At 38.4% G+C, this 26,980-nt stretch overlaps 1 protein-coding gene across 1 annotated transcript in view; it reads right to left on the bottom strand.

Moving 5' to 3' along the window:
- The window catches only part of CDH9 (cadherin 9), a 139,519-nt gene that overhangs the window by 58,405 nt on the left and 54,134 nt on the right, over positions 1 to 26,980 (bottom strand). The window contains exon 3 of the mRNA XM_073329465.2: positions 1,425 to 1,719. Within this exon, the coding sequence (XP_073185566.1) occupies positions 1,425 to 1,719 (295 nt within the window). The remainder of the gene's footprint in view (positions 1 to 1,424; positions 1,720 to 26,980) is intronic.

The raw sequence follows: 26,980 nt of genomic DNA, 5'->3' as shown, positions 1-26,980 counted from the left end.
AACTGGATCCAATTCTGTTCTCTAACATTCCCTACTGACTCTAATGCGGCTGTACTGATGTACATGAAATCAGAACTGGGCACTTTGTTTTTGATGCCAAACTATTCCAGTGTAGTTCTTTCTTTAGAAATAAACTTAAAGTGAAAAACTATAGATACATTCTCAAAACCTGTTTTCTTTACAGACTTTTATCAAAATAAACCTCACCTCACAATTAGAAATAATTCTGTTTATTCCCTATTTTCCATATCTCTTTAAGAGAACCATTATTTGTGTTCTTTATAGCTCAGAAACTAATGCAAGAATTCCCCTTTCATGTCAACAAAATGAAGTTTTCTCTAACGCTTTCATATTTGTGCTACTGTTGCCAAGGACAGTGGTGAATTTCTTGAAGTTATTTTGAGAACACATGTATCTGTCAGAAATTGTTATTGGTACTTTGCCACTCTCAACAATGCCATTTTGCAGAGCTGATACAGCAGATCATGATATTAAATCACAGTGATTAAGCACAGATAAATCCACAACAACCAGTTGCCCCACTTTGCACGTGTGCTTTATATCCACCCAGCTCTGTTGGAGAGACCATCTCTATTCAAGAAACAATTAGACTCTTAGGTAATTATGAGAGCTTTTGATGAATGCCTATAGTGGCATGCTGGTGGATAATAGCTAAAGCATTATATTACACAAACAAAAAACGGAGAATTATTTTCTTTTGAGAACATATTCCTCACCCTACTATTCCTACAAGCACTTCATGTTTTGCTTTTCAATGCTGCCATTGTGAATAGCTGTAAAACATTTATTTCATTTAGAAAAATCTCCTTAGACTGAAATAGTAATGCTTTCCTTTCTCCCTCCCCCCTCCCATATGTTTTATATCTTGACAGAGAGAGACAGGTGGAATGTTTTTGTGGGGGTGGGAATGAGCAAAATGAGTTGAGGTATTAATAAGAACACATTTTGGTACAAAATGATTTCTTTACTTGTATATTTACAGATTGTTGTGTGTCAAGATGCAGAAATGTCCAATTGATTGGAATGTTAATATTCCTATACAAACACTAGTTGGACATGTTATAGAAGTGTTATTTTGAAGTGATGCAAAAGTAGCTGGTAGTAACTGATAAGACCATTATGTATACATTCCCATTTTGCTGTGACGAGTTTAAAACAGCCATAAAGAAGCCCGTGGTATGGAAAAAGGCATGAAAAGTGGATGAAAGTGAAACAAATAAGCAAAACCAGGTTTCTGATCAGGAGTGATACGTTCCTGGCCACAGGAGTTATTGAATAGATAGTCACAGAAGCTTGTACTACTATTTAAATACACCAAATAACAACCTCTCCATTCTACTCAGGAGTTACTTTTATCCTAGAATCCCCAAAAGCCATTTTATATAAGGATAAGTTATACCTACCAACTCCAGACATTTCAGGAACACTGGCGGTGTACATGTCCTTTGTAAATTTTGGTTCATTGTCATTGATATCATGGATTTTAATGATAAATTCAGATTCCGGCTCCACTTGTCTTCCAGTCTTTCTGTCTATAGCCTTGGCACGTAGCACATACAGGGACTTTTCTTCTCGGTCCAATTTCTTTGCAGCATGAATATCTCCTGTATTTTCATCTATAATGAACAGACTGCCAGCCCCATCTCCTGTTAATATGTATTTTAAATTTCCATCTCCTTTATCTTGGTCAGTGTGTAGCTTCAGGGAGGTAGAAAAGAAGAATTCTATAAATATATGTATTGTTATTACAGACCAAATCATTTAGCATATATGAATAAGTCTGTACAAATCTTGACTGTAATTGGGGTCAGCAGTGGTTATCTTCTGTCTCACTGTTGGAAAAATTATAAATTTGAGACTCAGTCACACACATAAAATATCTCTAAACAAATTCATAAGGACACAAGGGAATGTAGAAGATAATACAGTAACATTTATAATAATCCAATGATAACAAAAATGATGTTTCTTTCAACAGTCTGTCCAGAAACCCAGAGAAGTCTCATTATTGAAGATAAGAGACATCTAAAACTCTCAAGTCCTTTTTGTAAGATAAAATTAGGATTTATGTGTAGAATAGAACCAGTTGCTTTATATCAGTGATGAACAGATTGGTGTTAAGGATTAGAGCTTTCTGAAATTCCCAAAAGCACATGTAAAAGTTCTAAATGAAGAACCTTACAGTTTTATTCCATTTTTTTCTTGAGGGTCATCTATCTCAGTTAATGATTTACTCCCTCCCCCCATCCCCCACCCTGTGGTCCCCCTATATACAAGAAACAATTTTCAAGAACATTAGGGGGTAAACTTTCAGAGCATTGCATGGAGTTTAGCAGCTCTCTTCCTGTTAAAATTAAAGGGATGCCACATGGCTAAATCTTTTATTCTTATTCTTCTCATCCTCATAATTCAGCATATATGGAAATACATTTCCTTTTTTAAGGACATCTGTAATGTGTAGTCAGCACAGTTTTCATCATCAAGAAATCCCAACTATGTTGCATCCTACTGGCATCTGACAAGGATTTGATAACTTGATGCGCCATGATATTATTTTGGTTAGACAAAACCACATTAAAAGAAAGATTCCTTCTGTCCATTTTTAAATGGGCACTCATCAACCTAAAAAAAAAAACAAACACTGCATGTTATAAGTAGGTGTTCTTCAAGATCTAGTTCCAGAAAATTTCCTCAATACTATTTATTTTTCTGCTGGTATGTTCATGCTACCACGCTTACTCTTACAGTTTCTGTCTCCACATCTTCTGCTGTTACATTTTCCTAATACTCTGACTGGCTGGGTTCTTGCCAAAATGAGGAATAAAATATTAAATGGAAGTTACTGATTTTTAGTAATTCTAAAAAATGGAGTTACTGATACAAAGGGTCACTGTACTGAATTCTGCATTAAGTACCTATTTATTTTCCTCTTCCAAGGGCCAAAACCTGTTCATTTTACTCGTTATCAGTGTGGCTTTGTTTACAGTAAGACAACTAGATGAAATAGTTACGGTGTGATGACAATGCTAATGCTACCTGTTTCTGATCTATACTATACTTCAAACCATTGGTTGCATGACTGTAGTTAATGGCTACTAACATTTCTAAGGTTTACATAGTACAGAGTGAAATCTTCACCCTACTAAAATCAATGGAAGTTTTACCATTGACATCCATGGGGTCAGGATTGCACCCATAAGTGCCTGATCCTGCAATTACATCAAGGGAAGTATGATTCGATCTGTACAATGGGACATCTTACATGAGCAAATCAAGCAGGATATAAGCTATAGTATAAACGTAGCATTGGCTCAATGGTGAAACCCATATATATATATATATATATCCCAATCTCAAAATCAATATCTCAAAATACCAATATGGTATTTGGACTTTGTGCCTGTGTACACACACAAAGTCCAAATGCTGTTTTGATATTTTGGTATCCACTGTATGTGGAGTATAAGGAAATGCCATGCAGAAAGATAATTTAAAAAAAATATTGGTCATGATACATTTTATTTCAAGAATAAAATGGATTTATCTGAATGCCTAGGTTAAAGTAAATCAGGTTGATGTTAAATAAATCAGAGACATTGATCACAAACAGGTCATCAAGTGCTATTTCCATGCGCACTGTTATCTTATTTTATCTGTAACGTTGACCACAGCTACATATGTGGAACTTGCGCACTCAGTTTTCACGCATTAATAAATTAACATACTTTGTATATTTTGGATATACTGGTAATTTCTGTCATTGTCCCTTGTTTCTTCTTCTCTTTCTTGTATCTGTGCACTGTACAAGGTATATAACTGCTGGCTTAAATTCATGTAACCTTTTTAGTGATTATTTTTCCTGGTAGATGCTTATTTGGAATTCCCAGGCAATAGAATATGTGTATATAGGTTCAGACCTAATAGGACTATTTATATATCTATCTGGGGCCTGATCTCACATCTGCCTGCATACAATACACCTGTTGGGCCTGATTCTAGAAGTGTTCTGTATATGCAGCTCCCACTAACTTCAAAAGAAGTTCTACCTGTGGAAGGCTTTCACATCAGGCAAGAAATCCTGGCCCTATTAAAGTCAATGCAAGTTTTGCTGTTGAATTCAGTGGAGCTAGCATTTCACCCTAGGCTTTCATTAAGTAGTATCATAGGCAGCTTACATGCTCTGTGCTTTTCAAATTATTATTTTCACTGTTATTTTTTAAGTTAAGGACAATTATTTTAATTACATCACTGATGAATCCTTAAGATCCTTAGGGCCAAATTCAACCCTGGTAGAAGTAAATGCAATCCCACTGAAGTCAATAAAGTCACTGAAGTCATTTCAATCTTCTGTGCTGCCCGGCTGCATCTGGTAATTATATTACCACGTCAATGCAAGCTTGAATTCTTATTCAAAGATCTAAATACTAAGATTTTCTACACAGTATATGATCTTCATTTGAAGAATCCTTTCATGGGTGGCTTAAGCATTTTTTAATCTTTGTATGTTTTGCCAAATAACTCTGCTTTCAGTATCTTCTTAATTTTTTCAGATTAAAAAGAAGTTTGTACTTTATCTTACCTTGTAAGTGTTTTAAGTCAAGCTAATAACAATAAAAACTCAAATTTACATAGTGCTTTTCATTACAGTCCTTTTCAAACAGGAAGTGATATACAATCTTGACACTGAAAGATTGCTTCACCCACCTCATGTATTCAATATCTGCAGCTGTTAAATTAGTGGACAATGACACTATATAACAGCATATGAACTAGAGAATGCCCTCTTTTATCTTCATATCTTCTATGTTGTTTTCTACCCTGGGAACCCACTCCTTTTTCTTGGGCACTATCCAACTCCCTCTAAAGTTAATGGAAAGTCAAAGTTGCATTTGGCCCATTGTTCTCCATGTGACTTTCCTCTCCTCATTCACATCCCTTCTTGGCATACATTTCTTTCATGACTCCTTTCTTTGATGATCCACCAGTCGTACATTCATTTTTAATTAAAAACAAAATAGAAGGGACAGTGCGTAGAGCCCACTTGATGTTTTGACCATCAGTCTTTGTAGTAGGTATATTGAACTTTTTTTCCTTTATCCAATTGAGACTGTAAGACCCTTGGAGAAGGGATTGTCTTCCTCTATGTTTGCATAAAGATCAACACATTGTTCGATCTCAATCATTGCCAATTTGCCAAATTGAAATTGATGGACACCTGCATGGATTCTGATCCACTAGTCCACCTATCTAGCTTCTTGGCAGACCTTGTGGTGGAGAGGTTGGAGCTGGTGGTTCCTGTGCTTCCAGGGTCCTTATCTTTTCGGCTACCTGCCTGGCAGGATACTGAGAAGTTGAAAAGCTTGGGAGCTCCAGTTACTATGATCCTGAGGAGCCTGGAAGCCCAGAGAGCATATGTCATTTTGGAAACATCAAAATATTTCCGCTGTGGCAAGGTTTTAGTGTTCCTAAAATAAAATATTATGGACTTACATGTCCACACACAAAAAAAGTTTAGAGAGTTGTACCAATGTGGAAAAACAAATTTTCCAAAAACATGACTTTTTTTTGTGGACCTGGAAGTCCCTTTCCCAGGCAGCTCTACAAATAAAACATCCCTGTGAGACTGCATAGAGGTATTTAAATAGAGAGAATGCAATTACACAATTGCATATTTTATTGATTTAATATTCCTTTTCTTGTAAAAAGTGTCATGGAGTTTTTAATAGCCCGACGTGATCCCGAATCTCAGCCTTACCGCTTGCATAAAATACAGCACATCCAGTAACACTGCAACAATATCACCACATCAGGGAGAAACAAAGTACTTTTTTAGGGGTCTTCCATTCCACTTTTGAATCCTCCTTAGTAGATAAAATCTAAAGGGGGTCACAGCAGAAGGTAATATGTAGGCAAATATTAGTTTCTCAATCTTCAGATGCTCTTATAGATCATTATTGTGAGAATGCTAGCCTACTTATAGAGAAGGAAGAGATTTAGATAGCATGTATATACTTTGTATAAAAATCCATGGACTCTTGGATGATTACATTACACCTCGACTGAGAACCTTTTTGAGGAATGCTCATCACTTCCTTAAACTTTCCTTTTGGACATAGGAACTTGATGCTAAAATTCAGAAACTCAGTGAAATATTTCTAGGAAACAGTAAGTCAGTTTTATTTTTATTACAAAGCCCAAAAAGCAAGAAGGTTTAACATGGTTGTACATTTTATTTTTTATGTTTCTAATTTTGAGCTGTTATGTTATTTTTATAGTAGTTCCATAATTTTCCAAAAGCATATTATTCCATTGGAAAATGCTATTTCCTTGAAATATAATTTTTTTGTGGGAATGTGTTAACTTCAACAATTTTGTTTAGAAAAAATAATTTGAATAAGATGAAAATATTCTATTTCAACCTTATCAGAATGCAATGTTTTGATTTTTCATTTCAAATGAGATTTTTTGAATTTTTTATTTAAATGTTGCACTTCAATACAATCAAAATGTTTCATTCTAATTTTGAATATTATAGAATATTGTTGAGTAATTTATACTTTTTTATTCTATATTATACTGTCTGAAATCTGAATGAAATATTTTGATTTTCCTGAAGAGGAATATTTTGACCTGAAACAAACAGACACACAATTTGAACAATATATTTTGCAGGAAATTTCATTTTTCGTTTGTTTGTTTGTTTGTTTCCATTCAAATCGCAAATGAAAACAAATTTGGAAATGTCAGAATTTCCAAAAGAATATAAATTCCAGATTTCAACCAGCTCTGTTTATTTTATGATTCAGCTCTTGGAAATATCACATGAACTATTTACAACAAACTAAACTTTTCAATAGTCAAAAACATAATTTAAGGAAAGATGAAATGAAATTAACTATTCCTTTGCACAAAGCCCATCTTAAAACAACAACAGCTGGACCATTCCAACTTTTTTTTTTCCTTTTTAAACGTAATACAGTGTTCATGAAAGATTTTGCCACCCTGGAGGGTAAAATCCTCTATCTATCTATTCTTTTATCACTTATAGCCTTGACAGTGACTTTTAAAGTTTGCTCATGCTGCCTCTTCAATGTACTTTGACCCCTCCATAACAGTTAAGTTTCCTTGACCTCTCGTCTGAAACTAGTCACAAAGCTGTCAATCAGTTTCAATAGTGATTTTGGTTTTAGAGACCACCTGCCCACTAGGAATTGTGTGGAGACAATCTGCTCATTTCATGTAGACTACCAGGCAGTATTTGATGTCCAGACATTACTGATTTGGGGCTATGTTTGAACTGGCAGCCTGTGATAAAAGGTTCCATATCCGTTGGCATTGCTCTGTCAGTAACACTACTGGAAGTATAATCTGCAACACTATCACAACATAGTGCATCTTTGTTTTCTAGCAAATGTAAAAATCTTTCTACTTGTATTAAAAACTACAGGAAAATTCATTTGCCTATGATAGAAAACATAGGAAACTTGCAGTATGATAGTTTTAGACATCATCATTGTGTTGTTTTTATTTAGCAGTTACCTGGTTTCCTCACTGAAATAAAATACTACTTTGTAAAATGGAGCAGTGGCACCATTATCATCTAAATGCAAAATGTACTGCATTATTTTTGTTAGAGTGGTTGCAGATAGTATTGTACATCTTTATAGCCAAATGAATCTAGTTATAAATACAATTATACCAATGTCCTATAATTTAATTTTCACTAATCCACTATCCCGCTATTGTTTCTCTTCTACAAAAGTATTTAAAATTTGACATCGAAAATACTTCTACAACATTTCAAGATTCAGTTACTCCAAAAGAAGCCCACAGTGGGTCACATACAAATATGATTTGAAATATGTATGTGTTACAGACACAATATATTGTCAAGCTATTATTAAGATATGCATTTATTACTAAAACCAAGTAATAATAAGAAGAAAATAATTAGCCCAATCCTGTTCCCATTTATGTCAACAAGAATAGTGTTGAGCCCAACACAAATGCCAGATATACATGCGTATAATTCATAAACTTTTGCAAATTCGGTATCTTGTGTGTGCGTGCGTATATGGAGTATATATATTTGGGGGTGTTCACAAAAAAAAACAAACACAAAAGGGCCCCTAATACATTCAAACTGGTATATATATATATATATATATATATATATATATATATATATATATATATATATATATATATATTTTGGAAGTAAGTAACATTTGATAAAATATTCAGCTCTGCCATTTATCAGTAGTAGAAATTCCTCCCTGTAGGAAGATATAGCTTTATTTGCTTCTACATGCTCCCTTTTCACTAGTCAGTGTTTTCAGTAATTAATACACTGTCGGAAATATGTCTGAATAAAGACATAGCTCAGACAATACACTTTAAGGATCCTGTTCTATTTCTATTAATATTATTCTCATTCAAATCTTTTGCTTTAGGTCTCCTACATGGCTATGTGGGTGCATCCTCAATGTGGTTTCTCTTGATATTTGTTAGACACAAAGACATTTGTGGTGGTGGGAATTAGCTGAGAGAATAATTGAGCATGCTTTGAAAATATGGAAATGGAAATTCCCCCTGACACTACACCCCATCCCCACTTAAATGGGATAAGCGTACCTTTCAAATGATATTTTCTATTCTATCTGTTTCTGCAACATGGGAAATTCATGCACCATGCTGATCTATGAAAAAGTTGTTGCTTCCAGAAAACATCCAGTCAGTATAATCTTACTATGAATATTACTATTTCTAATATAAATTTGAGCGGAAAGATCTCAGCAGTTGGCCTCCTATTAATGCCACATTCCCTCTATATCAACTACTAATTGCGTTCGCTCAAGCTTCACCCTTATCTCCTACTGATAAGCCGATAGTAGTTATGTGGCCTTTAAGTGTCTGGACACCAGCAATATTTGTGGTTATTTTCCCTGTGTGTATTGTTAGTGTGCAGGAATTAAAAAAAAAATACTTTCTTTACAATGTCTAAAAGGGTGTTGACGTTGTTGAAGGAGGAGGAGTAAGTCTAGTGTGCTGTAGGTATTATATGGCAGAAGGAGAAGTCAGGGTGTCAAAAGTAAAAGAGAGCAATATGGCTACAGAAGGTTGCTGTTGAAGAAGGAGACAGCCCAATTAGAGGGGAGCAAGGAGATATTCTGCCTGTTTTCCCCTTACTGAAATTTCACCCTCCATATTTCAGATGTATCTAAACTGTACAGTAAGGACCTGATTATCAGCTCATTTATGTCTGTGTAACTGAGGAGTAACTCATGGAGTTATAAGGAGTCCGGTAGCACCTTAAAGACTAACCGATTTATTTGGGCATAAGCTTTTGTGGGTAAAAAACCGCTTATCTGAAGAAGTGTTTTTTTACCCATGAAAGCTTACGCCCAAATAAATCGGTTAGTCTTTAAGGTGCCACCGGACTCCTTGTTGTTTTTGTGGATACAGACTAACACTGCTACCCCCTGATACTTGACATCATGGAGTTATATTGACATAAAATCAATGCAAGTGACAGGAGAAACAGGATCTAGGCTTCTACTAGACACAGGCAAATTATATAGCTAGATTTACAAATACTTACTGAATCCAAAATTGTCACACTTCACCTGAATCTGAACATGCCATCTGCAATTCATTTCTGTTCAACTCCTGTGATAGCTGAAAAGGGAAAGAAGGACCCAACCCATCCAAAAGAGCAACTTGTGGCTAAAGACATTGTCATGAACAAATAGAGAGAGAGAAAACAAACCTTGATTTAGTCATGGGAGTTTAGAATAGAGACCTGCTCTTTTGTGAAATGAGGTGAGAAGCAGAAATCTTGATGCTGCTAAAGGAAAGAGAGAAGGGGGAGGAAGGTGCACAAAGAGAGCAGTAGACATATCCTCCATGTTGGCAGATATTGCATTAAAGTATACAACTGGTTTTGAAAGCTTTGCATTCTGCCTGCATACGGTAATGGTTTTAAAATATGCTATTCTTGCATTGTCTTCATCCTAGGCCCTAATTTTGGATCATCCATGCCCCACCTCATCTCCTTCCACCCATACAGCTCTCCCCAACCCTCGAACCCCAGGCTGTCCTACTCCATTCACACTCTGCCCCTATTTGCTATTAAATGCTTTTTAGAAGGTGTTGTGGTGGTGTCACGGTTCCTCCCCCACTCTGAAGTCTAGGGTAGAGATGTGGGGACCTGCATGAAAAACCTCCTAAGCTTATCTTTACCAGCTTAGGTCAAAACTTCCCCAAGGTACAAAATATTACATCCGTTATCCTTGGACTGGCCGCTACCACCACCAAACTAATACTGGTTACTGGGGAAGAGCTGTTTGGACGCGTCCTTCCCCCAAAAATACTTCCCAAAACCTTGCACCCCACTTCCTGGACAAGGTTTGGTAAAAAGCCTCACCAATTTGCCTAGGTGACTACAGACCCAGACCCTTGGATCTTAAGAACAATGAACAATCCTCCCAACACTTGCACCCCCCCTTTCCTGGGAAATGTTGGATAAAAAGCCTCACCAATTTGCATAGGTGACCACAGACCCAAACCCTTGGATCTGAGAACAATGAAAAAGCATTCAGTGTTTTACAAGAAGACTTTTAATAAAAAATAGAAGTAAATAGAAATAAAGAAATCCCCCCTGTAAAATCAGGATGGTAGATATCTTACAGGGTAATTAGATTCAAAACATAGAGAACCCCTCTAGGCAAAACCTTAAGTTACAAAAAAGATACACAGACAGAAATAGTTATTCTATTCAGCACAATTCTTTTCTCAGCCATTTAAAGAAATCATAATCTAACACATACCTAGCTAGATTACTTACTAAAAATTCTAAGACTCCATTCCTGTTCTGTCCCTGGCCAAGACGACTACAGACAGACACAGACCCTTTGTTTCTCTCCCTCCTCCCAGCTTTTGAAAGTATCTTGTCTCCTCATTGGTCATTTTGGTCAGGTGCCAGCGAGGTTACCTTTAGCTTCTTAACCCTTTACAGGTGAGAGGAGCTTTCCCCTGGCCAGGAGGGATTTCAAAGGGGTTTACCCTTCCCTTTATATTTATGACAGGTGGCCTTCACCCTCTCTCTGCTCCCAGGCTCTGTGGGATTTGCTGAACCCATACGATTCTCTCATGAACCTGTTGATTTCTTTAGCAATGTTCACTGTACAGCAGTGAGGGGGTGCAATGGAAAGAAGAATGTGCTGCCTTAGGGGGAAAGGAGGAGCCTACGATCCCCTCTGGTCAACTTTATGTTGGGGAGGAGGATGATTCCTTTCCTCTCCCTATGATACAGTAGGAGGAAGCTGCAAAAGAGGGATCAAGAGGTTGAAAACCGCCATGATTCCCTTTTCAAAGCTGAAGAGTGGCGAGTCAATCTGGGGAACTTTGTTGGCAGGGAGGGAAGATACTTAGGGGATTCCGGGATTAGGTTCAACTGGAGAGAGTACTGGGTTAGATACAGATCTGAGTGGATGCAAAGGTGCTTTTAGGGATCCAGGGTGATATAAGAATAAGCTAGAAATAAAGCCAGTTTACTACATGTCCCAAAATGCATTTTTGTTAATATGGGCAGATGGTTTATCACCTTTGCCTCTCTTTATATTGTGAGTACTGTGGACTGATTTACTGTGTGATCCTACACTCCCCGGATGCTCCTTTTTCTGTTTCAGCAATGGTTAGGGCTTGTCTACCTTTTCCACCTGCTCTTCAATGTATATCAGTAATGCTTGCGGCTTCCCTATGAAAAAAAAAATCCAATAACTTGTAATAGAAAGCTACAACTTTTCCACAAATTTTATTTATTGTACAAAATTACTGAGGGAACTATAACTGTTCTGTAGTGCTTTACAGGAGAGTTACGAGATTCTTTCAAGAGGGCATCACTCCCTATTGAATTCTTTAGTTTTGTAAAGTAATTTCAATGGAGCCTTATTACTTTCATCTCTGTTACGTCCACTGTATTTTACCATAAGATCTGGTTTGCTGTATGATTTTACTCTTATTTGCCCAATGTGGAGGGTAAGGTTTTGTGTGTTCGGACAAATAGTTTAACAATATTGAGGGCTGGCTTGCTTCATGGTCTTTTTATGCATTCTGGCACTTCTGGGTGTGTTTCATTGTGTGCTCTGATAAGATCATTTGTGAGAAGGAGCTTGGGGTTTGCATGCAGTTTATTTTATTCTCTTCCTGGTCATGGAAGCAAAGCAATAAATAATTGAAATGTAAAAGGAGATTATTATTTTGGGTTAAATCTATCACACATCAGTAGGGGAAACTTAGAAACTGAAAAATATACTGAGAAAAATGAATCTAAAGCCCAAACCAAGGATGGATTTGGTTTTGTGTTTTCATACAAAGTATATCAGTAATGTAGGTGTTGCTGAGCCCTCAACTCAGTCATCTCAGCACATCTCTGCTCATTTATACTTCATGTATTCATTTATACTTCTGCTCATTTATACTTTATATATTTGAAACAGGCCACGCAATTCAGATGGAAAACTGTTTCTTTCCCCCCAAAACACATTACATTCAGCCTCCTCGTTCCCGGTACATTTAAGGTTCAATCTGTAAATCTAATTTTTAGCATACAAACAATTCTGCATTGCTGTGGAGGAAGTTTTAGGCTTGGTCTACACTGAACAATTATATTGGAATATCTGTGTCAGTCAGGAGTGTGAAAAACACACCCCTGACCAGTGTAATGTCATGAAGTCAGCTGGCTCTTGGTGTGGTTGCCTTGCAACACAATGAGCTCAGGTGGCCCCAATAAATCCTTACTATGAGGCTGTGCTCCCTCATTTAACAGAAGGGCCAAAAAGAAAAAAAAAAATCACCATTTAAGCATTGTAGCATCAGCATCACAGTGGCAACTTAATTTGTCCTTCAACCACAGCTGTGCCAGACCTGCTTCCTGACCAGCTCTTGCTCCAACCCTTGTCTGCTGTGCTCCAGCCATAGTCCCTACCTTCCTGAGAACTTCTGTCTCCTAACATTGTCTTCTTCCTCATCGTGCCTCTGGTTCTCCCTCTGGTTATTTTGCTCTAGCTGCTGGGCCAGACTCCTGTTCTAATCACGAGGTCACACCAGCTGCATCTCTGCATGTGTCATGTAACTATGTCAATATAACTCACAGCGTAGATGCAGCTATGCCAGTGTAAGAGGGTTTCCTTTGATATAGCTAATTTAATTCAGGGAGGTGGTATTCCTATACAGAGAAAAAATAAAACCTTTCTACATTGCCTGGCTAAGCTGGTATAGCTATGCCAGTACAGTCTCCATTGTGTAGACATACCCTTAGTCTACCTTTATAATGTTGCTTTTCTTATGGTTTAGGGCAAAAGAGTCATAAGTATATAGTTCCAGATTTAAAACTTTGTTTAGTACAGTATAGCAATTCACTTAATATGAAATTATGTTAGATCATCTCAAAGCCAAGACATTTAGTGTTGTGGATGGGGGGGGGGGGGAAGCATCTAAGTAGAGTGCAAATTTGGTGTTCAGCAGACCAGGATATTCCTAAAGCCATGAACTCTATAGCGTCTTCATATTCAAACCACAAAGTGGTTATCTGGAGATGGGACCTGCAATCAAATGGTATGGTCAATGAGTTTAGTGTGGATGCTCCCTAGCACAGATTTTCAAACAAGTTCATATATTTTTGCATCGGTAGAGAGACTACGTGGTCCCCAAGGATCACAGCTCTCAGTCCTGTGGCATAACCACTACCCGATACTCCTCCCTGGTTGTTCTCATTCTTATTTTCAGGGTAAATCTGCACATGAATGCGAGAGAGAAGGTGGTGATAGAAAAGGAGAGAGACTTGGTCCACAAATCATGAGAAATTAATTAAATTGCCATCACAAATACAGATAACTTACAGTTGTAATAATAATTTGTGATCCCACAGCCAATCCAGAGACCTCACAGAAAATATCTTGAGATCTAGTTACAGGTAGGAAATAAGCCAGTGTTCCCACTGTAAGATTTTATAACTGCCCTTGAAATTTAAAGCAGTCAATTATACAGCAGCAGCAGCCAATATTCTACTACATTAACATTTTAACTAATTTAAAAGTCTAAAGACAGCTTAATAACTGCAGTAGGTCTTCAGTATGGATTACAGTGGCAATATCTGGTTTGGTTTAATTTCCTATTCCTATGTGTTTAAGCAAAAGTTTTATGTATGTACTAAATGGTAATATATTTACCTGATCTGAATTTGTGACATCAGCACCAACTTCTTAATTAAACATTGCTAGTCTGTGTGTGAGGGTAACCTAAGTGACTGTATATTAAAAAAAAGAAATGACATTTACTTTCCTTATCTTCTGTTTTCCAGCATATGCTTCTTGTGTACATCATTCCACTGTTACAAATTCTCAGAGTACTGTACTCTGAAATGTGTTGGCAATTCCTGCTTGAGTAGTAGTGATGCTGCTGGGGCTGGAGGGGCGGAAAATTGCCATTCTATTAGGACTGGCTGAAGAGCCTACTCAGTAACTTCTGAGTTCTTCTGATGTCCAAAATATTTGGTGAACTCACTTGCTGAGGCCAGTTTCTCCTTTCTACACTCTGGGGACAGGATTCTGGAGATCAGGGTTTTCCTTGGCCTCCAGCTTCCCCATTCAGCTGGCTCCTGCACTTCAGGTTACAGGGTCTCTGGGCCAACTCTGACGATGTGGCTGGCTCATTGCTTTTCCCTATACTCTGAGAATTGGATCCTAAAGCACAGGGTTTTCTCCTCTTTAACGTATTCCATGGATATATCCCTGGATTGTAGTCCCCGAACCTACAGTACTAACCCATCACAGTGTTTTGTGAAACAGTCTAGATTTTGATTTGCTTGTCCCAAGTCTTTGAATCCAGGCTTACTAGATATCAGTATAGTCCCCAGGTATCTTCAAAATTCTGAAATAATCACATCATGATACAGCATGAAACAGTCACTTTAATCAATGATTGAAACAGGTAACTAAGGGAAGTGAAGTATCTGTGGCACCTTAGAGACTAACACATTTATCTGAGCATAAGCTTTCGTGAGCTACAGCTCACTTCAAGGGAAGTGGTAAATTCATCATCACATGGAAATTTTAAATTGAGAGCATTTAAAATGTCTTCCGAAAATATCCCTTCAATGAAAAAAATACTGTGTGAAATTCTACAGCCTGTATTATGCAGGGGGCCAGACTAAAAGTTCACAGTGGTCCCTGGTGGTCTTCAAATATATGAATCATAAGGGGGTCTATGAAGGACTTCATTCCTGCGGACAAACTGTACAAGTGTGTGTGTGTTTGGGGGGAGGGGTAACTTTATGTCTTCAAATCAAGACTAGGTCTCTTTTCGGAAGATATGGTTAGTCAAACACAAGTTATTGAGCTCGATACATGTGTAACTGGGTGAAATTCTATGGCCTGAGATATACAGCAGGTTAGATTAGATAATCCCTTCTGGTTTTACAATCTGAGACTCTGAATATTAATCTATGTCTTCTGAAACAAATTAATAATAATTACATTTAGCCCAGAAGATTCTAATTCAGATTATTTCCAAACCATCCACCCACTTCTACTTTTCTATGAATGACCAAAATGTCCACAGATGCTCTAAATTAAATATTCATTGAAGCACTGATTTGAATTTACATCTCCCACATGCCAGGTGAGTGCTCTAAGCACAGGGCTAGAGAATCGTTCTCACTTTCTGATGCAATGATTATTCAACTATTTTGTACAGCATGGAAGATTGAGAGACGCTCTCACCAGACTACGCATATCAGAATGTCCCATAGTCCAGTGTTAGGACACTTTTAGGTGGGAAATTCAAGTCACTTCTTCACAGCTGGCAGAGGTCTCTCAAATCCTAGGTGAGTGCCCTAACCACTTGTCTAAAAGTTATAAGGAGGCCACCCCTTTGTCCCCCCATTATGTGAACAGTGCCAAAATACCCTTGGAATCTAGCTGGGAAAAATGGTTAAACTATTTGGTGAATTTGCATCAATTTCACAAATAGTTTCAGGTCAACCAAAATTGCATTTTTTGACAAATAAACTAGTCATCCAAAAAAGTCACAGAGCTCTAGCAGTTAGCCAACCATGAAACACTTTTCATGTATTTTTCTTCCAGAGTGGCTCTGTCCTGAAAACTGGCCCCAAAGGTGATGCTATTGTGTTCTATATTTATTGATTCTTGATTTCCAGATCAAACATGCTTAACTGATAACTAAGGAGATTTTTTTCCCCCTGAACTACTAGCTCTGCAAACTGAAAATAAGTTTTTAATCTAGTTTAATTCTATTAGCCCTGCAGAGCCAAAACACTCAAGAGAGTGAACTAGATTCTGTTTTTCTTGTGCATCATCAGCACACTTGTTTACTGTGTTTCAATGAGTTTCACTTGTCAAATCTATTATTGGAACTGAAGGCCTAAACAAACTGAGTTCTTTCCTCCCCGTTCTTCAAAACCAGTACTAAAGGTTCTGCAGGTCATATTTGGCCTTCAGTGTTACTCATGTAACCTGACTGCCAATAATAGGTTTGCACAGGTATAACTTGAAATACAATAAACAGCTCCATCAAAGATACATAAGGAGGAATAGAATCTAGATTAAACTGCATTGAAAAGTATTCTAACAGCAGCAGACCCGCTGGTTAAGAATATGCCATTTTTATATAGTCCTAGTTAACAGAACATCATATATTGTACAAGAGTTTCTGAGTGAAAAATACAGCAATTGCTTTAAAAAACAAATCAAAACAATGTCCTGCTATAACCCCTGGGACAGCTCACCAGTGCTAGTGGAAGAGAGAGCACTTGATGTGTGGTGTTGGTATTTTTTTTTTATTGAACCTTCTACTTATTGACTACAATGATATAACAAAAACAATGGAAAATAATATTTTCCCAAAACATATGCACAAATCAAGGAACAGACTGTCAACTTAATAAAGAAAACAGAGAAAGCATTAAAAAACCACAGTTTCCTAGTCACGCTCCTAGCCCAGAGTAAGAATGCCATTCAGTGCTCCCATGCAATAGACAAACCCTCAAAACATTTTGAAGTGTTGTTCACTAAAGATTATTTAAAGAGTGCTTTGCAAATAAAACAACATAAAAGATTTGCTATTCTGACTGCCTACTTTTTCCCTCAGTGCTCTCAGCACACCGAAGAGGGAATCAGACACTGCAGCCACTATCTCAGATGCACTCTCTTGAGTGCTGACTTGCCCTGTTCTCCTCCTAGAACCCCTCCTTAGCTGTATTACCCTTAGAAGCTTGAACAAGACAGCCCACTAAATCTAAAGCCATGAATATGTCATGGAGATTGGTGTGTTGATTGCAGGGTTTCAAACATTTACAATGTTCTTAGGGATTTTCCAGCTGAAGTGAGTCTCAGATTCTTTCAGCCATAACTGTGTGCTAATTATGATTTTTGCCTGGGATGCAGTTTCTTTAACAGGTTCTGTTAGATGACTTTGCCTTTCACAGAACAGTGTTAATAAATGGAACAACTTAAGAATTCTTTGACAGCCTGGTATTTAGGGATATATGGTCTCGGAATATCTCATAAAGACATGCTACAAAGGAGAACATCTGTGCCTTACAGGGATATCTTGCTGCCTCTATTAGCAGGGGTACAATGTGCAGGAAGTAGGGGGCCCCACGTGGCCCCTGAGTGGAGCTAGAAATTTGGCCTAGTGTGGTGTTTAGAACTGGGAGCACTGGCTATTGGGAGCTGAAAGGAGAGGAAACAGGAAGAAGGGGGGGAAGTTGAGGAGGCAGAGTGAGAGTTACCGAGATTGCAGCAGCAGCTTGGTAAAGAGATTTCCACTTTAAAACTAAAGTCCTGTTTTAAGTTTGTAAGTACCTTGCCTTGGTTGCTACAACATTTTGGTGACGAGGATGGGATCTTCTGCCTCTGAACCCACCTGCACCCTTTCTGCAAAGCCCAGGTGAGCCTCCAATTGCTTTTACTGTTTGGATCCATATGTTTGAGACTTATCTGCTTGCAATCAGTGCTACGGAGATTTCTAAAGTAAGAAAGCGTGCTCTGCTAATCCACTGCCTTGGAGCAGAAGGGCAGTGTATATTTTACACTTTTCCCCTTGCAGATGATAAATACAAGACTGCACTCACTGCATTAAAGAACTTTTTTGTGCCAAAAGTGAATATAGTAGCTAATCGCTACAGATTTTGCCAGCATGAGCAGAAAACAGGGGAGATTATAATGCAGTATATTGCTTCCCTGAGGAGTCTGATTGTAATTTTGGGAATATGGCAGATGAGATGATTAGAGACCAGCTCATTGAGAAAACAACCATGCTTCGTGTAAGAGAAAGCTTACTTCTAGAACCACAACTTATACTAAAAAAAGCAATAACCATTGCTACTCAGATTGAGTCAGCTACAGCTGAAGCCAAAATAATGAGCATGGATACAAGAGGCACAGTCCAGGCTGTGACTTCTTTGCAGAAAAGTTCACTACTGCTGCAGACAAATGATTACAAGAGGAAACCTAATGAAAAACCACCAAATCAGCAAATTCAAAATACAGTAAAAGCATGCTTTCGCTGTGGATCCCCACAACACCTTGCAAGCTACATAGGCTGTCTGGCAAAAGTAGCTCAGTGCAATCATTGCAAAAAGATTGGGCATTTTGCTAAAATATGTCGCAGCAGCTAGTTCAATTATCAGGTGCATGTAGTTACAATTCCAGATGTTACTGTGCTGAGCAAAATTACTACTGCACATATTCCAGAACAAATAAAGTGCACTGTAAATGTTTCTATCATACCCTCAGGCAAATCACGCTCTATTCAGCTAATGTTGGACACTGTCTCAGCAGTCTCTATACTATCTGATTCCATCTATTTGCATTACTTTAAAGATGTGCCTCTTACTGAACACAACTTCACTTGCTGTGCTATTTGAAAAACCACATTCCAGTACATGGCTGCCTGCCAGCAATAGTTACTTTTGGTGATTGCTGTGTAACTGCAGAGTTCTATGTTGTCCACAAAGGCACTCCTATACTTGGTGGAGATTTATTGGCTGCTTTAAATTTCAGGGTAGTTAATGAACGAATTGATCTTCCTCAGCAAAGCACTCTTGCGGTACACACACCAGTTTCAGCTGGGACCCAACACCAGCTTGAGGAGAAACTTGGCTGTGCTTATGGGTTTCTGCATGAAGTTAAAATGCGGAATAATGTGATGCCTGTATGACAGAAATTACGGTGCTTACCATTTTCAGTCAGGGGAGCTGTTTCAGAGGAACTTAGAAAACTTGTTCAAGAGGACATTATTGAAGAGATTGACTCCTCAGAATGGGTTTCACCTACAGTAGTGATGCAGAAGAAAGGTGAAGGCATTCACCTTTGTGTGGACTTAAGGGAGCCAAATAAAGCTATTGTGATTGACAGGCATCCTCTTCCTCACATAGAATAAGTATTTTCAGAACTCCATGGAATAAAGATGTTTTCTACTCTTGATTTGCAGAGCGCATACCACCAGGTTATGTTACATGAAGATAGCAGAGACCTCACAGCATTTATTACACATGAGGGACTATTTCATTTTAAACGTGTTCCATACCATCTCGCATCTGCCCCGAGTGCCTTCCAAAAAATGATGTGATTGATTCTGAAGAATCAACATGGAGTTCAGTGCTATCTGGATGATATTATTGTGTTTGGAAATACTTCTGAGGAGCATGACAATAACCTGCAGTCTGTACTAAACTGCATCATCAAAGCAGGCCTCAAGCTCAATAGGTCCAAGTGAAAGTTTAGACAAATTGAACTCTCCTTTCTGGGCATACAATTTCAGAGGCTGGACTAAAACCTGATCCAGATCATATCCTGGCAATTTCAAATGCTCCTCCTCCAACAGATTTGCAAACCTTATGTTCCTTCTTGGGCCTTACCTTCTGGTATGCAAAATTTATTCACAATTATGCTTCTGTCATTGAACTGTTACAAGAATTACTATGGACAAGTTCAACCTTAGTGTGGACAATAGCACAAGCTAGTTTCAAAACGGTGAAAGACTTGATTATACATAGTCCAGTACTTGCACTATTCAGTCCTGCATTGCCCACAATTGTAACTACTGATGCTTCCGATTATGGACTTGGGGCTGTCCTCACACAACTTCAAGAGGACAACACAGAGAGAACTGTTGCATTTCCTTCAAGAACACTAAATAATGCTGAGAGAAAATATTCTACAGTCAAAAAACAAGCACTTGCTTGTGTCTGGGCTCCTGAAAAATGGAAAAGTTACCTGTGGAGCTGCATGTTCAAGTTGCGCACAGACCACAGCCCTTTGACGACGTTGTTCACCATAAGAGGACTGGGAAGAGCAGGATATCATATTGCTAGATGGTCTGCAAGACTACTCTGTTTCAATTATGAACTGGAATATAAGCCTGGAAACCAAAATGCGGTAGCTGATTGCCTTTCTCACCTGCCTTTGCCTTCACCAGATGGTCCACCGGAGGATGAGGATGTAGTAGTTGCACTTATTACAAGCACTCTCACTGCAGTTACAAGAGAACAATTTCAAGCTGCTTGTTCAGCGTGTCCAATTCAACAAAAACTACAGGAATTTCTGACAAAGAGATGGCCCAATAACTCTAAAAACCTTGACCCAGTTTTGCTGCCTCATTTTAGAGTTCAGGATGAACTCTATTTCTTTGCTTGATGGCTGTGTGCTACGAAGTACATACCAGCTACTTGTGCCAGAAGAATTACAGTCAAAACTCATACACCTAGCACATGATACTCATCAAGGAATTGTTAGAACCAAACAAAGACTACAGGATCTGTATTGGTGGCCAGGGATGGACTCTCAACCTGAAGCGCTCATAAAATCCTGTGTCACTTGCCAAATGCATGATAAGATAGCAGTGACGTGTACCACTCCATTACAGCCTGTTCCTCTTCCTGAATCTGCATGGAAAAAAGTGGCAATTGACATTGTTGGACCCTTTGATACTGCTCCAAGTGACTGCCATTATACCATCACTTTAATTGACTATTTCAGTAAATGGCCTGAGGTAGTGTTTACATCACAAATCTCTTCTGCTACAGTAATTAAGTTCCTCTCTTCAGTTTTTAGCAGGGAAGGTAATGCCAAAGAACTGGTTTCTGATAATGGTAGTCAATTTACTTCCCTGGAGTCTGAAACTTCTCTAGCAGAGAGGAACATTTTACACAGAAGTTCATCCCTATACTACCCTCAAGCCAATGGGGAAATCAAATGGTTTAACAGAAGTTTGAAAGACAGTTTGCAAACGGCTAAACTGGAAGGGTGATTGTGGATAACCTTCACTACTGATTTCTTGCAAGCATACCAGGCTATACGACATGCCACAACGCAAAGATCATCCACAGAGTTACTGCAAGGGAAACAGACGAATACTAAACTGAACATTGCTGGACTGCTAAAGGCATGACCTGATGCCCCAACCAAGGATGATGTGAGAAAAACAGTTGAACAGAACCAAGTAAAGTATAAGGCTTTCACAGACAAGTGGCAGGGTGCTAAGGAACCAAAGTTTGAGTGTGGTTCCTTCATTAGAATACGAAAACCTGGAATTTTATGCAAAGGGGACCATAAATTCACAGCTTCTCTTAAAATCATAGAGAAGAAGGGACCTTACACCTATCAACTTTCTGATGGGTGGGTATGGAATGCTTCTTATTTTCACCTGCCTATGCACCAAGAGGAGATTATGCCAACACCCATTCTGCATTGGATGACTTCACCGTAGTATCAACACAACAAGACATTGCACTGGAACCGGGGCTTGAGAGACGGCTTGTCAGACCCAAACGACCAGCTGTCTGGACTAGAGACTATGTTATGTAGTATCTACACTGTTTTCAGTGTAATATTTCTGCCTACGGTATAGTGTCTTGTTTCATATTTGTTCCTGTGGTTAGGAAAACAATGTTTATTTTAATTGGGAGAGTTTTTTAAGAGAGGAGGGAATGTGGTGTTTAGATGCTGCTTGTTATTATTAGAACTGGGAGCATTGGCTGTTGGGAGTCTGAAAGGACAGGAAACAGGAAGGAGGGGCGGGAAGTTGAGGAGGCAGAGTGAGAGCTACTGAGGGTGCAGCAGCAGCTTGGTAAAGAGGTTTCCACTTTAAAAATAAAGTCCTGTTGAAGTTTGTTAGTACCTTGCCTTGGTTGCTACACACCTAGCTGCCTCACTGTCATGGGTGTTACGAGCTCAAGCACCTGCTTGCCCCCTGCTACTCCCCACACCTTTGCATTCCTTCTGGTGCCCATGGGTACCAGGCAGCGCCAGCCTCCAGGGAGAAGCAAAGCATGGGGCACCAGAAAACCCCAGTCCCCAGGAGGGTTGGAGGATTGGATCCAAGCTTTTGGTGCTTCCTGGGGAAGTGGAGATGCAGGAGGAGGAGGAGGTCTGGCAGAACTAGAACTAGAGACCCAGAACTGCCTGGTCTCTGGCAGGGATGGTGCTCTTCAGCCTGACCACCTCTCTGGGTAAGAGCTTGGGATTGAGGGTGGATGTAGAAGGGGTAGAGGGAGGGCAATACCAGGGGAAGAACACATTAATTTTCAGTGACTTAGTGATTTTGCCCCATGTTGAGAAACCTAGAGCCTGATTTCTTGAGTACTTAGCATCTTGTAGGTACACTCATCATTACTGTTCCATTGAGGATGATGAGTAAGTAGTAGTATTCTCAGTTTACTGGTGAGGAAACTGAGACAGAGAGATAGTGATTTGTCCAATGTCAGACAATGTATCAGTGGTAGATCTAGAATTAGATTTCCGGACATCTTGACTTCCAAGACAGCACACCTTTCTCCAGACTACACTGACTTACTGCTAGAAGTGCTGAGCATCCATCCACAACTCTCATTCACTTCAGCTGCCATTGCAAAGGCTCACAGTTTCTAAAATTTAGGGCCCAGGGCCCTAAAATGAGGAACATGCAATTTGTGTTGAAAACTTTGGTGACTTGTTCAGCATCACAGAGGAACTGTGTGATACAGGTAGGAATAGAAATGCATTATCTTAGGTGGCATTCACCTGCTTTAACCACAAGACCATCCCTGCTGTTGCCTCAGTCTCTTTCTTCACAGCTACCTCAATTTCTAGCATGAAAAAGGAATTGATCCTAAAGATAACAGCTTCATTCACTGCACAAACTTGATTCATTTCCTAAGCACTGAATGAGGCAAGGAACCTGTGGAAAAAGTAATTTGTGATCATGTATCATGAGGCATATTCAGAAAGAGACCAACATAAGGTTTCACAGACAACCTTAAATCCTTCATTTCCTAACTTTTGAGTGCTTAGTTTTACAATTTGAATAATTTTATTTTAACATAGTTTTTGTTTGTAATTTCTTAGGGTTCTTTTTCTGAAAACGAAAAAAAATCAAAACCAAATTGGATTATGTGCACCAGTAATACACCCCTCCTTCCAATCAATATGCATCAGGAACAGGATCTGAACTCTAAATCTGAACACTGCAGCACAAGCCTCTGCTTGATCTAAAGGACTAACTTTATGTAACTCACCTCAAACAGAGGATTTATGGGAGTCCAGCAAAAGGCACCTTTTTGATCCCAGGACTATCCCGATGCCAAATTTCAAAGTTGCCCTTAAAATCATAGAATATCAGGGTTGGAAGGGACCTCAGGAGGTCAGCTAGTCCAACTCCCTGCTCAAACAGGACCAAGGCCCCCAATTTTTGCCCCAGATCCCTAAATGGCCCCCTCAATGATTCAACTCACAATGCTCAGTTTAGCAGGCTAATGCTCAAACCGCTGAGCTATCCCTCCCCCCTGGATCATGGATCTGTAACAGCTTTTCCAAATAAGTTTGCAAGTTTTTGTGTTTTTTTTTATGGGAAGTTTTAGACAATGTAAATCTAGAAGTTGATGGCATTCCCTCTACAAGTGAAGTTCATGCATATAAATGGAGAATACGTAAAGAAAGTTGGTGCAGAGTTAAGGCTGAAACTCAGTTTCCATTATAATCTGACATTAGCCCCCTCTCTCAAATCACACTCTCTCTCTCACACACACATACACACACACACACACACACAGAATCTTTGCTTCTGTATTAGTATATGAGGTCTAATTTTCAAGTTGAGTTTTTCCATGAGATCTGAAGTAAATTAATCAAGGGAGGGGCTCATAATTCATGGCATGTTAAAAATATAGCTGTTTATCAGAGGTTAAAGAGTTTTCTAACTCGTTTTGCCTCTATGTAATATAAAAACAGAAAGGAGAGACTTCAGCAGTTTCTTCAATTTGGACTGGTGTAACTGACAGCATAATTTTGCTCACACTAAATCTGTTTGCCATTGCAATACATATAAATAGACTTGGAAGGATTAGATTTTTTGTGGTAAATGTTAGTCAATATCAATTTCACTGTAAATCCTTCCCCCTAAAAAAGACAACTTTTTTCCATCAATGATAATCAAAAATTACAGATAGGCAAAGTAAGAAAAACGCTGCTTGAGAATTTACTAGATTTGGATATTTACTTTGTATATATTTATAGGTGTGTGGTTGACAGTTTGTTTTGTAATGGTTATAAAGCTTTGTCTATTGCACTAAATAATTATTGTCTCACTTCTCCTGTTTCTGATTCACTCCATAATTTCCCCCACTGTGGAAATTTAATCAATAAAAAAGCTTAAAAGCCATAATGCTGCATAATTGAAAATTTAAAACAAAAAAAAGCTTAAAAATAAACATCAATGTTATCTGTTGAAATTATTTTAAAAAATGATTTCTGCCTAGTCCACATATAAAGCAACCCTTTGACTGTAGCAATGCATCCCTATAAGAACTGATTAGAGATTACAGATTGCTCTGCTGATTGGTGTACGGTATAGTGTTAAATTGACAGATTATCTTGGCTAGACATATCATATCACTCTTTGAGGCTCACTATGTTTCAGTTTTTTGTGGGCTGATTCATTCAATGGACAGGATTGATGCATCAGACGTGTACAGGGAGGCAAAGAAAAGATTTGATATTCTTGACAGTTGCTTGTTGACAGCTTCCCTTTTTTCCCTACATAAAGCCTTCCTGGGAGAAACAAGAAGTTGCACAATACCACCATCTGAGGCAGACAGGTAAATTGCCCTTTCTAGGTAGTTACATGTTGATTTGTTCTGATGGGTTTCACACTCATTTTATCACTAGATTGGCAGATACTAGAAAACCACAATACAGTCCAAATGCTTCCCCCTTTCAGCATCTCTACGATGTTGTAATCAATGTGATTAAATATAATGCAATGTGGAAAGCATCTCAGGAAATGCCTTTCCCCCCCCCCCCTTTTTTTATATAGCATATGAGTGCCTGACAAGAGGCAAATGATACATCTGGAAATTTCCATGGTCTAACGCTCATTTCCAGTGGCTTAAACTTGCAGGAATAGGTGATAAAGCATTTTTATGGAGAGAAAATCTGGTCTAAGACAGAATGTGACCCATCTGAGGCCTTTGGTGAGTGTAATTATTTAGGGAAAATTCCACATTTTTTGAGTGGAAAGGGGGAAACTTTTCTGGGATTTATTGATTTTTTTTCTTTAAAGGTGGCTGCCTATAGCTGCCCAGGGACTTGGACTATTAGAATAAGACCCAGGGGAGATGGAATGCTGGTCAGAGGACAGGAGGAACATCAAAAATTGCATGATACATTTGTTTATCACATGTGCAGTTTATATCATGTATATGGATAAAGGTGGTGATATTAGCCTTGCAAAATTCTTAAGAAAACTTACCAGGCCAGACACACATCTTCCTTCCCCACACCACCCAAATATCTATACAATTGTGCATACATACACATATCCTTTGATTTCTCTCATACACATACCCCTTATATTATTATCATTTTTTATTTCTGTTGCAGTAGTACCCAGGAGCCCCAGCCATGGATCAGGAACTCATTGTGTTAGGTGCAGTACAAACATATAAGAAAAAGTTGGTGTCTTCCCTAAAGATCTTACAATTTAAGTAAAATATCCCTGTCTTGCTTGGGAATATGAAAGTGTTTGAGAAGGAGGCTGGGTTGAGCAACAATTGAATTGTCTTCTGCTTTTCTTTTCTTCTTTTCCTTTTGCTGTACGTTTGTTTAATTACATTTTTTTTTCTTCTGTAATATTTTTTGGGTTTTTTTTTTTTGTTTCCCATGTGCGGTTTAGTGGACTTTGCTCCCAATTTTGCAAACTCATAAGTATCTAACTAACTTACATACTTATCACCCCAACACTCCAGTAATCGAACATCTCATGCTATTTAATATATTTATCCTCACAATACCCTGGTGATGTAGTGAAGCACTATTATCACTATTGTACAGATGGGGAACTGAGGCACAGAGAGACTAAACTACTTACCCCTTTCACTTACCACTTACCTCTGCAGTGGGGGAGGTTTAGGTTGGATATTAGGAAAAACTTTTTCACTAGGAGGGTGGTGAAGCACTGGAATGCATTACCTAGGGAGGTGGTGGAATCTCCTTCCTTTGAGGTTTTTAAGGTCAGGCTTGACAAAGCCCTGGCTGAGATGATTTTGTTGGGGATTGGTCCTGCTTTGAGCAGGGGGTTGGACTAGATGTCCTCCTGAGGTCCCTTACAACCCTGATATTCTATGATACCCAAGGTCACCTAGGAAGTCTGTGGCAAAGCAGGAAATTTAACTCAAGTCTCCCTAATTCTAGCCTTGTTCCCTAGCCAATGGACATGCTTATCTTTATGCATGTGAATAGTCCCATTGAGGTCAATGAGATTACCCGTGAGTATGAAGTTAAAACATGCATAAAGATATGAATGATAGGGACTTAACCATTTCAAACATTTTCAGGTTTTTTTTTTAATTTAGCTGAAATTACTTTTGCAAAACAATAATAAATATTTATTTGTTTGTGAA

The sequence above is a fragment of the Lepidochelys kempii genome, chromosome 2, assembly GCF_965140285.1.
Source record: "Lepidochelys kempii isolate rLepKem1 chromosome 2, rLepKem1.hap1, whole genome shotgun sequence".
Taxonomy (NCBI): domain Eukaryota; kingdom Metazoa; phylum Chordata; order Testudines; family Cheloniidae; genus Lepidochelys; species Lepidochelys kempii.
This window is presented reverse-complemented; position numbering and strand designations above follow the sequence as displayed.